We start from the raw sequence: 13,676 nt of genomic DNA, 5'->3' as shown, positions 1-13,676 counted from the left end.
TGTATGAAAGGTTTTATTGGTTGGGGAGGGAGGCTGTGGAGCAGCATTAAGGAAAAGAGAAAAGAGGGGAGAGTGGGAAGAGAAGAGAGAGAGGGTGAGTAGAGAAGAGTGAGGGGGACGAGGGGTAGAGAGAAGACTAGAGCAGACAGGCAGGAGAGTGGAGAGAGAAGAGAGAGGCTCTGATTTTCTTAGCTTTATTTATACACTTATTTATTTGTTTGATCAGCTAAGAATGGTTTTTACTTTTCAAAATGCTACATTTTGGGCTAGGAATCTGTAGCTCAGCAGCTAGGGTGCTAGTTACATACACTGGAGCTGGTGCATTCAAATCCAGCCTGGGCCTGCCAAGCAACAATGACAACTACAACCAAAAAAAAAAAAAAAATAAAAGCCAGGCATTGTGGTGGGCGCCTGTAGTCCCAACTACTCAGGAGGCTGAGGCAAGAGAATCACCTAAGTCCAAGAGCTGGGGGTTGCTGTGAGCTGTGATGCTATCACACTCTACTGAGGGCAACAAAGTGAGACTCTGTCTCTAAAAAAATTTAAAAAAATGCATTTATGGGTGGCGCCTGTGGCTCAGTGGGTAGGGCACTGGCCCCATATACCGAGGGTGGCAGGTTTGAACCCAGCCCCGGCCAAATTACAACAATAAAATGCCTTTATGGCAGTGCTTGTAGCTCAGTGGGTAGGACCCTGGCCACACACACTGAGGCTGGCAGGTTTGAATCTGGCCTGGGCCAGCTAAAACAACAATGCCAACAGCAACAACAAAAAGAAATAGCTGGGCATTGTGGTAGGCACCTTTAGTCCCAGCTGTTTGGGAGGCTGAGGCAAGAGAATCGCTTAAGCCCAGGAGTTTGAGGTTGCTGTAAGCTGTGATGCCATGGCACTCTACCCAGAGTGATAGCTTGAGCCTCTGTCTCAAAAAAAAAAAGCTTTTATATTATTATAGAGACTCATACTATAATATCAGAGATGAAATTATGCCAGTATAGCTAGGCATGGTGGCTTAGGTCTGTAACCTAGCACTCTGGGATTCTGAGGCAGGTGGATTGCTTGAGTTCAGAAGTTTAAGACCAGCCTGAGCAAGAGCAAGACCCCATCTCTAAAAACAGCCAGGTATTATGGTAGGCCTGTAGTCCTAGCTACCCGGGAGTCTGAGGCTGAGGAAAGAAAATCACTTGAGTGCAAGAGTTTGAGGTTGCTGTAAGCTATGAAACCACAGCACTCTACGTAAGGCAACAAAGGGAGATTCTGTCTCAAAAAAATAAAAAGTAATTATGTCAGGCTATACTTCAAAATATTATGGGACAAACCAGGGAGTATAGCTTGTTGCTATAATCCCAGAGACTCAGGAGGCTGAGGCAAGAGTGTCGCTTGAGGTCAAGAGTTTGAGACAAGCCTGGACAATACAGTGAGACTCCGTCTCTAAAAAATATGAGAAAAATTAGCTGGAGTGACATGGGCCTGAGTCCCAGCTTCCTGGGAGGCTAAGGCAAGAGAATTGTGTGAGCCCAGCAGTTCAAAGTGAGCTATGACCATACTGCTGCACTGCACTCCAGCCTGGGCAAGAGAGTGAGAGCCCAGTCTCAATAAAATAAATAAAAAAGGGAGAGAGGAATGGGTAAAGACGGAACATGACTTTCCCATGTGAAAGGTAACCTATTTGAAAGGTAGGGTGACTGGCATGTGAGGATTCATTTACCCTTCTTTTTACTTTTAACTGTTTGAAATATCCCCTAATAAAAAGTTATTTTTAAAAGACAATAAATTTTATAAAAAACAATTTTCAAATGACCAATAAACACATAGAAGGATGCTCAACTTCAACAGTAATCAAGGAATGCAAATTAAATCACAAGGAGAATACCACTGCCTACTTACCAGGTAGGCTAACTTACACATAAGAATTCTCATACACTGTGGAAGTAAATGGCACAATTACTTTAAAAAACTAAGACTTTAGGGCGGCACCTGTGGCTTAAAGGAGTAGGGTGCTGGCCCCATATGCCAGAGGTGGTGGGTTCAAACCCAGCCCTGGCCAAAAACTGCAAAAAACACCCCCCCAAAATAAAAAAATAAAACATTAAGACTTTATTAAAGCTGATATGCTTACCCTATGAACCAGCAATTCAATTTCTAAGTATATATCCATAGAACTGTCTGAATGTGTGTACCAAAGGTCATGTATAAGAATATTTATAGCAATACTATTCATAATAATCCTAGGCTGTAAACAACTCAGATGTTCATCAAATATAGAATGGTTAAGAAAACTGTGTTGATTCATGCAGTAGAATCCTAGACACAATTAGAATGATTAAACTACTTTTAAACTCATCAACATGGATGAATTTTATACACATAATATTGAGCAAAAGAAGGCAGGAAAAAATACATATACTGTATGAGTCCATTTATCACGTTTATTTTATTGTTCATTTTTGAAATAAGAGTCTCACTCTGTTGCCCTGGGGACAGAGCACTGTGGTGTCATAGGTCACAGTGTCATAGGTCACCTCAAACTCTTGGGCTTAAGTGACCCTCTTGCCTCAGTCTCCCAAGTAGCTGGGACTATAGGTGCCCACCAGAACGCCTGGCTAGTTTTTCTATCTTTAGTAGAGATGGGGTTTCCCTCTTCCTCAGGCTGTAATCCACCCTCCCCAGTCTCCCAGAGTGCTGGGATTATAGGTGTGAGGCACCTTGCCTGGCCTATATAAAGTTTAAAACCAGGCAGAACTGATTTACATTGTTCAGGATGCACTAACCAATACAAGTGTAGGGAAGTAAAACCATAAAGAAAAACACGTAAATACCATAAAAGTGAAGATAATGAATACATCTTGTTGGAGATGGGGAAGAGAACAGAGATTAGAAGGAGGCATGATGGGGACTTCTAGGGTGCTGATACTGATTCCACTGTGGTAATGTTTCCTCCCATTCTAAGGCTGGTTATATAAGCATTCAATTTTTTTTTTTTTTTGAGACAGAGCCTCAAGCTGTACCCTGGGTAGAGTGCTATGGCATCACAGCTCACAGCAACCTCCAACTCCTGGGCTCAAGCGAGTCTCCTGCCTCTACCTCCCAAGTAGTTGGGACCACAGGCGCCCACCACAACACCTGGCTATTTTTTGGTTGCAGCCATCATTGTTGTTTGGCAGGCCTGGGCTGGATTCGAACCTGCCACCTTAGGTGTATGTGGCTGGCACCTTAGCCGCTTGAGCCACAGGCACCAAGCCCCACAGTAGTTTTTATGTTTGACTTTAAAAATAAAAGGCTTCCCTTTTAGAAGAACACAATAGTGAGACCATGAGTTTACTGTAAATAAGACACAAGTTTGGATTCATGTGTACCATAGAATTTTTCCTATGTTAATAAAAGATACCAAAAATATAGCATAATATATTAAGGATATTTTAACATTAACAAGTAACAATTCTACCACTCTTAAAGAGCACTTATTTTCATTTGTCAATGTTCTAATATTTTCCACAGGCACTATTTCTTCCATCTCACCTCCTCAATGGGTAGATCCTGGAGCTGTGGTAAGGAGCAAGACAGGATTCCAATAAGGAATGGAGTCGGTGAGCACACAATGTCGATCATAGATACTGGCAGGACTGGGATGTAGGTATGCTGCCAGGTGAATGGATACAGTGTGGCTACCACAGCATGGCCACATTTGGACAGAGTACTAGACAGAGGAGAAAGCAAAGGGCATGTCACATATACAGTAGCATATGGAGGGTGTTCTAGATACATGTTAAAGAATTATAAAGCAGATGCTAGTTAGTGATCACAGATTAACAACTCTGTGAATTCTCATTACCTTTTAACATTTTTACTTAAAACTCAAACTTAATTGGATGGTGCCTGTGGCTCAGCAAGTAGGGCGCCAGTCCCACATACGGAGGGTGGCAGGTTCAAACCTGGCCCCAGCCAAACTGCAACAAAAAAAATAGCTGGGTGTTCTGGTAGTCCCAGCTACTCGGGAGGCTGAGGCAAGACAATCGCCTAACCCCAAGAGCTGGAAGTTGCTGTGAGCTGTGACACCAAAGCACTCTACTAAGGGCAATAAGGTGAGACTCTATCTCTAAAAAAAAACCCAGAACAAACCCCCAAAAACCTTAAAAAAAATCAAACTTAATTTATTCACAATGTTTAATCTCAATCCAGCTTTTTCCCACATCATGCTAAAAAACAGTGTATTTAAAAAATTATTACCAATTTTTTTTTTGTGAGACAGTTTCACTTTGTTGCCCTCAGTAGAGTGCTGTAGCATCACAGCTCACAGCAACCTCCAACTCCTGGGCTTAGGCAATTCTCTTGCCTCAGCCTCCCGAGTAGCTGGGACTATAGGCACCTGCCACAACGCCCAACCATTTTTTTGTTGCAGTTTGGCCAGGGCCAGGCTCAAACCTGCACCCTCGGTATATGGAGCCAGTGCCCCACCCACTGAGCCACAGGTGTTACCAATTTTTAATAAAAATTTAAGTAAGATGCATTTATTATAACTCAAAAAAGTCATTGGTATAGCCTAACACACATGAAGTTTTGTTTATTTAGAACTACCCATGTCACTATACCATTAGGTAAATGAGACACGGATCCTAAACGTTTTTCATTTTTATTAAGCACTATATAATACACTGCATGCTACATAAGACCCTGTAAAACCTTCTAGGAGGGGTAGACGGACCATTACTGAGTTATTTTTCATCAATCCTAAAGTATTTTAAAATGCCCAAATTTTAAAATACTAAGAATAATAAAACCCCACTATGAATTGACATATTCCATTTATTCTCACCTTAGGCTGTTGGCAACAAAGATTACCCTACGCTCCAAAAGGAGAGAAGCACAGACTCGGATGAGATGACACACGCTCAGGCATTTAAAGAGACATTCAAAATCGACATGTTCCAGTCGGGAGTCTAGCGGTCGGCAGAGTTCAATTGACTGAAATGCAAGAATCTGAATCAGGGAAGCTGATGTTGGAAAACAATCCCTAAAGATATGAATGGATCCCGCCATTCTCATGTAAGTTATGGGCAAGAAAGAGGGTTTCCCATACAGTGTGTGGGGTTGTCTACACTGATCCCAAGTGACATAGTTTATTTTCTGCTGTAAATGTATGGTAAAATCCTTTATTCCATCTGACAATAGTATGTATACTCTTTATATATTCAATTGCATATGTGCAACTGAATATGCACAATTGCAATATAATCTTCATACACTGCAACTGTTATTCCGAAGGGGCTCAATCAGTGTATGGTAGAAAATCTCTGCATACCAGGTCTAGGAACAACTATGTCACAGGTCAAGTAGATATTTCTCCAGTGCTTAATGGGGCTAAAATATTTTTTTTCACGGTTTATGAAAAAAGAAAAAACTATGGATGCCCTTGGGCTTTTGCAAACTCTGTCTGTTAGTGTAAGTCCTGCTTTTTGCTGGCTATGAAACCATTTCAAAATGAGCTAACTTACCCCATCTCCAGCCCCAGGGAGGTAGCTCTTAACGGTGATAGTGCGTCCAGGAGCTGGGAAGGGAGCTTCCATGACACTTTGCATGAATGGGTAAACAAGGGCTGGAGACATTTCTCTTCTCTTCTCTACTTCATCCAGAATCTACACACACAAAGTTACTCTGTTACGGACTCAGTTAAAATACATAAAAGGATCCTATTACAGGAACTTCCTACCTTGGTATACAAACTTGAAAATCACACCAAAAGAATTTAAGACCGATAAGCTTCTGCAACCAACAAAAGTTCCATTAGCATCGTATCTCTTCGGGGGTATCTTTATTACACCCCCCCAAACTTACTAACATAAATCAACTTATTTTTAGATAAGGACCCCTTTTCATTTTACTAAGAGAGGGGCAAAGAAAGTGATCCTGGGGTGGCACCTGTGGCTCAAAGAAGTAGGGCGCCAGCCCCATATGCTGGAGGTGGCAGGTTCAAACCCAGCCCCGGCCAGAAACTGCAAAAAAAAAAAAAGAAAAAGAAAGTGACCCTGACAATGCTATCCTCCACTTTGGCATCCAGGAGAGACATGAGACAAGACAAACTTTAGGTTATAGTCTCCCTTAAGCTGGGAGTTTCAGCAAACCAAAATGAGGACAAAATAACACCAGTGGCTGGATTAGAGATCTAAATTTGAGCCTTTAAGCCCCGTGATCCCTAACAAACTAACCTTTCTAACACAAGAGGTTAAAGTCTATGCCCCTTAACATTGAGAACTCAGAAAGAATACCACTTTTCATAGAGCCCCTTCTCCACTCACCTTTGAAAAAAGATTGAAACAGCCTAGGCGACTAACCATGCAGTATACTTCAGGGAGTCGTTTTCCTTTGCCTTCTGGCTAAAAGAAAAGAAAAAACAAAACAAAACAAAACAACCAAGCAGCTCAAGTGTTGGTAATTTGGATTAATACTCTCTTTCTCTTCTTTTCTTTTTTTTTTTTTTTTTGACATACAGTCTCACTTTCTTGCCCCTGGTAGAGTGCCATGGGGTCATAGCTCACTTATGACCTCAAATTCTTGGGCTCAAGTGATTCTCTTGCCTCTGTCTCCCTAGGTACAGGTGCCCATCACATGTCTGGCTAGTTTTTTCTTTTTTATTTTTAGAGATGGGGTTTCCATCTTGCTCAGAGCTCGAACTCAAGAGTTCAAGCAATTCACCAGCCTTGGCCTCCCAGGGTGCTGGAATTACAGGTGTGAGCCACTGTACCTGGTCCTGATTAATACCCTTTCAGTACTCTTTAGTACAGAGCAGGAACCAAGGCTCTCATGCTCAATGATCAATGAAAGATGGGAAAAGTGCTAAGAGAGATGGTATGGTTTGTTCTCGATTTAGTGAAGGCATTCTAAGCAAGAAGAGAGCCTTAGCATGGGGGGTAACTCAGCTCTCTCTCAGAGTTACTCAGTAACTCCCAGGGTGAGTAACTCAGCTCTCTCTCAGAGTTACTCAGTAACTCCCAGGGTGAGTAACTCAGCTCCTTAGACTGCCTCATTGTACTCCACTGACAGACTGATATTCAGCCAGTATGTCTGTCGTTATTTCCTCTGTTATGAACAAATAAATAAAATAAATCCATATCCCTTCTATTTTGGAACACTCCATTGTCTGGAACACTCTGTGGCTAATCCCCACATTGCTCTTGTTGTTAAAACTAACAAACTTCTCTATTAATATTCTTTATTCTTCTATTATTAATATACAGGTTGTCCATAAAGTTTGTGTGCAATTTTAAATAGGTCCTTGAGCAGCCCTCAAACTCAGTCCCTAGTTTTACTCTCCTCTTCCTGGAGCAACCCAATCTGTAGCCCAAGTCTGGTACTTACCAGGAGCTTCTTACAGTAACCAAACCACCGGCTTCCATCCTCACCAGTCAGTACAAAGGAGAATGTTTCACTGTAGAAACAGCCAATAGTTACTCTGAGATCCAAATAACCGTGTATAGTATTCCTCAGGGACCAAACAATTGAAAATCAGGGCCCGACAGCTGTCATTTCACGATGTAAGAGGTGGTATTAAAATCACATTTAGTGCAAGTCACATTCCTCTCCAGGAATCTGCGGGGCTTGAGGACATCTTGCCTTGTATTAGAATGAGAGAATGGGTATTGGATATGCTACTGACGCTGGTACCTCCTTTTACTTTTGTATTTATACAATGTAGCTATTAGGCAAGTCCATTTTTCTTTTTTTGAATGCCCAGTGTGGTCAAATATATAGGTAACTTACGAAAGATTTTTCTTTTTTTTTTTTTTTTTTGAGACAGAGCCTCAAGCTGTCCCCCTGGGTAGAGTGCTGTGGCATTACAGCTCACAGCAACCTCCAACTCCTGGGCTCAAGCAAGTCTCTTGCCTCCGCCTCCCAAGTAGCTGGGACCACAGGCACCCGCCAGCCCGGCTATTTTTTCTTTGGTTGCAGCCATCATTGTTGTTTGGCGGGTCCGGGCTGGGGATTCGAACCCGCCACCTTAGTTGTACATGGCTGGCGCCTTAGCCGGTTGAGCTATAGGCGCTGAGCCAGATTTTTCTTTTTTAATTTATTTTTACTTTTTTTGGCCGGGGCTGGGTTTGAACTCGCCACCTCTGGCATATGGAGCCAGCACCTTACTCCTTTGAGCCACAGGCACCACCCTTATGAAAGAATTTCCCCATTCCAAATTCTTCCATTTAGTTCTGAGAAGCCATATGGAACAATGATAGACAAAGGATTATATCCTCATTGTACAGGATAAATACAGTTATCAGTAGGAAAAACATCAATTCCTCATTAGAAATATGGGCAAAAGGTATGCATAGATAATTTATAAAAATAAGACCTAAAGCTGCCCAAGAAAGAAACTCATTAATAATCAAAACTCCAAATTGGAATAATATTTATGTCTACATATAGACATGGCCTATATGGCCAAAATATAGATTGGGAGAGAAAATGTTAAAATATTTACAGTGACTATCTCTGAGTATCCAAGTTACCAGTAAGTTCTAATTTCTGCTTTTTATTTACTCTTCTCCATTTTCCAAATATTCTAGAATAGAAATGCGTAACTTGTTGCAGGGGAAGCAACATGGAGCAGCGGGCCAGTAAGCAGTTGCTTCTGGCCAGCAGGGCAACTGACAGCACAAGAACATCAGCACTGATGGCTGAGAGATGACAGAGCTGACGAGCCCAAACCGGTCACAAGAGATGGCAGCTTAGCCTGCAGGCCACGTGAGACTGAAAGGCACAGCTATTTTATTCCCTTTCAATGTTCCTTTAAAGTCACACACAGCTAATTAAGCAATAGCTGGGACTCTAATCCAGCAGCTCTAATCTAACTGGCATGTGATAATGGTTCAACTAATGGTTGAATGGTTCAAGTTTCTCAGCCCAAACAGCATCATCAATGATTATAGCATTGAACAAACCTGTTACTGATTTACAAGCAAGATTTAGGTGATAATGGCTTATTAAACATTATTATTATTTTTAAAGACAGTCTTACTCTGTTGCCCTCAGTACAGTGCTGTGGCATCACAGCTCACAGCAATCTCAAACTCTCAGGCTCAAGAGATCCTCTTGCCTAAGCCTCCCAAGTAGCTGGGACTGCAAGTGCCAACCATAACGCCTGGTTAGTTTTTCTGTTTTTAGTAGAGACGGGGTCTCACTCTTGCTTGGGGTGGTCTGAACTTCTGTGCTCAAGCAATACACCTGCCTTGGCCTTCCAGAGTGCTAGGATTATAGGTATGAGCCACCAAGCCTGGCTAATTTATTAATTAAAACAGTAATTTGGCTTGGCGCCTGTGGCTCAAGTGGCTAAGGTGCCAGCCACATACACCTAAGGTGGCGGGTTCGAATCCAGCCTCGGCCTGCCAAAGAATAATTACAGCCGCAACCAAAAAATAGCTGGGCGTTGTGGCAGGCGCCTGTGGTCCCAGCTATTTGGGAGGCTGAGGCAGGAGACTCGCTTGAGCTCAGGAGTTGGAGGTTGCTGTGAGCTGTGATGCCACAGTACTCTACCCAGGGGGACAACTTGAGGCTCTGTCTCAAAAAAACAAACAAAAACCCCCAGTAATTTGACCAGGAACAGTGGCTCATGACTGTAATCAATCCTACTACTCAGGGAGGCTGAGGCGGTTGGATTGCCTGAGCTCAGAGGTTTGAGACCAGCCTGAGCAAGAGTGAGACCTTGTCTCTAAAAATAGGGTGTTGTGGTGGGTGCCTGTAGTTCCAGCTAGTTGGGAGGCTGAGGCAAGAGAATAGCCAGAGCCCAAGAGTTGGAGGTTGCTGTGAGCTATGAAGGCACAGCACTCTACTGAGGGCAACAAAGTAAGACTATCTCCAATAAAATAAAACAAAACAAAACAAAACAGTAATTTCTTGTAGAGTTGCCTGGCAGAAATTATTATTATTTTTAAGACTAGAAGTACAATAGTGAGAAAGGGGGGAAAGAGAATAACAAAGATTTCAATCTGTAACATCAATTAGGATAACTCACTACCTTCGGACCAGCCCTGGCAGAAATTCTTTAATAACTCCCTTCAGTACACCCACAGATCCCAGACTAGAGTCTTTCTTCATACAAGTTCATCAGGGGAACGTGTAATCTAGGATGTGGCTTCCTCTATCATGACTCAAAAAAGAAACAAGATGAAGTTTTTGTCCCTGTTTCCAGGTTGAACGCCCAAGTCTCTTTTCCTTTTCTGTCCACTTGGGGGCATTTCTAATTTTATGTAAAATGGCTCTATTTTTCCTGCAGATTTGGCAAACTGAAGAGACTCTCAAACTTGTTTTCCCTTTGACACTGAAATTATTCCACGGGTTTTCTTTTTCCTGAGCCCCACACAGGAAATGCTCTAATTCCGCTTCTTCCTTTCCTCCCACTGCATCCTGGGCCTGCCACAGTGTTCATGCAGCTTCCCTCCTGCCTCTAGCCATTGCTCAAATACTGGGATTTTATCTTTGCAGTTCTAACAAGTAGAAATCAGAAAAAGGACTCTATTTACCTCTTGAGTTCTGAGGTTGGCACCCAGTCCTTTGAGTCAGGAAAACAAAATTTGGGAATAACTTTGAGCCTCTCTTCGGTATCTTTGGATTGCTTATAGCCATGATCCCCCTGAAAAAGACGACACCATAGGTTGGCTGTTATTCTATGTAAGTGGAGAACAGAAATTAAGAAACTCAGCTTGGATTCAGGAACAGAAGTCTCAGATAAGCCTGAGCAGTTGTCTCAGCATGGTTTCGTACTGCCTAACAGCACAGGAAGGCCAAGACGGGAAATCACTGAAGATGCACTGAGCAGGGTTACTAAGAATAAAGAATCCTGTTTCTACATATAAACGGTACCTGTGGACATCTGTGATAATCTAGTCCAAAAGGAATGACTGAAAATAGTTTCTTATCTGAAGTCAGGATTCATACACTAGTGCAAACCAAGTATTTTAATGAACCATGCCATGGGATATAAAATAAATGAAAAATAAGCACATAAGCCTAATTACCATATTGCTTTCAGATACCTAATAAAAAGACCTACCTATTCTTTAATTTTCTTTCTTCCCCTCTTTCTCTCATTCTCTCTATTCTGTTTTTCTTTTCTTTTTGTTGGTAAGAAGTATTGTTATGTTGCCTAGGCTGGCCTTGAATCCCTGGGCACAAGTGATCCTGTTGCCTAAGATTCTTGAGTAGTTAGGACTAGAGGCATAGACCATTGTGCCCAGCTCCTTTAAATGTACGCTTTTGTTTTGATTTTTTGGGGGGTGGGTGGGAACAGGGTCTTGCTCTTCTCTTCCACCCCAGATCCAGTGCAGTTGTATCATTATAGCTTCTGTTTTCAGTAGAGGTGGAGGGAAGCCGAGCCAGGTGGATTGCTGGAGCTCAGGAGTTCGAGACCAGCCTGAGCAAGAGGGAGATCCTGAGACCTCATCTCTATTTCTAAAAAAGAAAAACTAGGCTTGGCGCCTGTAGCACAATGGTTACCCCCACACCAAAGGTGGCAAGTTCGAGCCTAGCCAGGGCCAGCTAAGCAACAATGACAACTGCAACAAAAAATAGCCAGGCATTGTGGCGGGTGCCTGTAGTCTCAGCTACTTGGGAGGCTGAGGCAAGAAAATCGCTTGAGCCCAAGAGTTTGAGGTTGCTGTGAGCTGTCATGCCATGGCACTCTACTAAGGGCGGCACAGTGAGACTCTGTCCAAAAACAAAAAAAATAGAAAAACTAGCTGGGTGTTGTGGCAGGCACCTGTAGTCCCAACTACTCAGGAGGTTGAGGCAAGAGGATCATTCAAGCCCCAGACTTTCAGAGGTTGCTGTGAGCTGTGATGCCATGGTTCTCTACCAAGGGTGACAAAATGAGACTTTGTCTCAAAAAAAAAAAAAAAATCCATGCAGGAAGTGGCTCTTAGATTCCACACAATTGTGCTTCACTGTTTTTTTAGTGAAACATGTACCTCAGGGTTATAAGCCCCCAATCCTAAAGTGGTGGAACAGATAGATGACTAGATGAGAGAAGTGGTCAAGTAATAAGTTGGAAAGTAAGTAAATATCCCTGTTTAAAGGGATCACTCCTTACTAGGACAAGGCACAAAATTCACAAGGCATAACACAAAATGAAAATCTGGGGCTCCTTGTTGAAAAAGCAAGAAAAATTAAATATAAAGTACAAAATAAAATATGAAAAATTTTCCTTTTTTCTGTCATCTTCCAACCTGTCATGGAGTTTTTATTTGCTATTTACTTTTGTACTCCCTCAGGCATGAGGACCCTGGGGGATGAGAGCAAACCCTTACAAGTGTCTGGGGCTCTGGCCTGTCATCTGGTATCAAGTGTCCCATCAGCTTTCCTCTCCCAGCAGCCACAGAAGTGAGACTCTGTCCCCACTGGGAGTAGGGAAATTGTGCCAGGCCTCTCCCCTTTCTATGGGGCTAATGTTCCAACTCATCGCAGCTGGGGAGGCCCTAAGGCTTTGCCGCAACCTGCACAAAGGAGGGTAAGTGGGATTGAGGGTGGCAGAAAGGCTGCCTCCACCAAGTCACCCCCTGGATACAAGTGGTACTCTTAGCCCCGGGCAGGGAGGGCTGCCCCTATATGCTGCAGGGCAGTGCATGCCTGGTCCAGCCCCCCACCCATGCGTGTGCGCAAGCCCCAGGAAGGAAGAGAAGAAAGTGGTAGCAGTCACTGAGTGAGAGTAGAAAGGAAGCCCCTGGATCGGTGCCTGTAACTCAAGCGGCTAAGGTGGCAGCCACATATACGAGAGCTGATGAGTTTGAATCTGCCCCGGCCCGCCAAACAACAATGACAACTACAACCAAAAATTAGCCAGGCATTGTGGTGGTCATCTATAATCCCAGCTACTTGGGAGGCTGAGGCAAGAGAATCGCTTGAGTCCAGGAGTTTGAGGTTGCTGTGAGCTGTGATGCCACAGCACTCTACCCAGGGTGACAGCTTGAGGCACTGTCTCAAAAAAAAAAAAGAAAGAAAAGAAAGGAAGGCCTGTGGATCCAAGCCATAGGGAACAGGGGAACAGGACAACTAGAGAACCCATGGTAGGTTGGTGGCAAGAGATGACTTGATGCATAAACTGTGACTTTAAGACCTTGGCACACGTCCAATTTTCCCATCAGACTTCACTTATAAAGCAGAAATGCAAAGAAAAAAATTATTAAGCATTTCCAGATGGTGATCACAGAGCATGAAACCCTAACTGCAGGGTCCTTCTGAGCAGGGGAGGGAGGGGACCTTAAGCAACTGCACTGGTACTTGCTGAAAAGTCCGGCTCCTTACTCGGCTGGAGCCAATTCCTGACCCTTAGGAATGTGGGCCAAGTGTTGGCAGTCTTTCCCATTCCTCAGGAAAAGGCAGATGTACAGCTTTGTAAGAAAAATTTTACTTTTAAAAGTTGGTGCTCTTACTTTGGCTGGGTGCGGTGGTTCATGCCTGTAATCTGAGCACTGTGGGAGCCCGAGATGGGTGAACTGCTGGAGTTGGAGACCAGCCTGAGCAAGAATGAGACCTCATCTCTACTAAAAACAGAAAAACTAGCTGGGTATTGTGGCAGCGGTGGGCACCTGTAGTCCCAGCTACTTGAGAGGTTGAGGCAAGAGGATCACTTGAGCCCAAAGTTTGAGGTTGCTATGATCTATGATGTCACCGCACTCTACCCAGGGCAACAGAGTTAA

General features: G+C 43.3%; 1 protein-coding gene across 2 annotated transcripts in view; it reads right to left on the bottom strand.

The window, feature by feature from the left end:
* Positions 1–13,676, bottom strand: part of DENND2C (DENN domain containing 2C) — a 38,852-nt gene that overhangs the window by 8,641 nt on the left and 16,535 nt on the right. For both annotated transcript variants that reach the window (XM_012807667.1, XM_003793844.3), the window contains 6 exons: positions 10,506–10,615; positions 7,351–7,420; positions 6,291–6,368; positions 5,490–5,630; positions 4,811–4,959; positions 3,517–3,694 (listed from right to left, as the gene is read on the bottom strand). In XM_012807667.1, coding sequence (XP_012663121.1) covers positions 3,517–3,694; positions 4,811–4,959; positions 5,490–5,630; positions 6,291–6,368; positions 7,351–7,420; positions 10,506–10,615 — 726 coding nt within the window. The remainder of the gene's footprint in view (positions 1–3,516; positions 3,695–4,810; positions 4,960–5,489; positions 5,631–6,290; positions 6,369–7,350; positions 7,421–10,505; positions 10,616–13,676) is intronic.

This window comes from Otolemur garnettii, unplaced genomic scaffold, assembly GCF_000181295.1.
Source record: "Otolemur garnettii isolate 467f Iridium unplaced genomic scaffold, OtoGar3 scaffold00073, whole genome shotgun sequence".
Taxonomy (NCBI): Eukaryota; Metazoa; Chordata; class Mammalia; order Primates; family Galagidae; genus Otolemur; species Otolemur garnettii.
The sequence above is the reverse complement of the archived record's forward strand: the minus strand, read 5'-3'. Positions and strand labels throughout refer to the sequence as shown.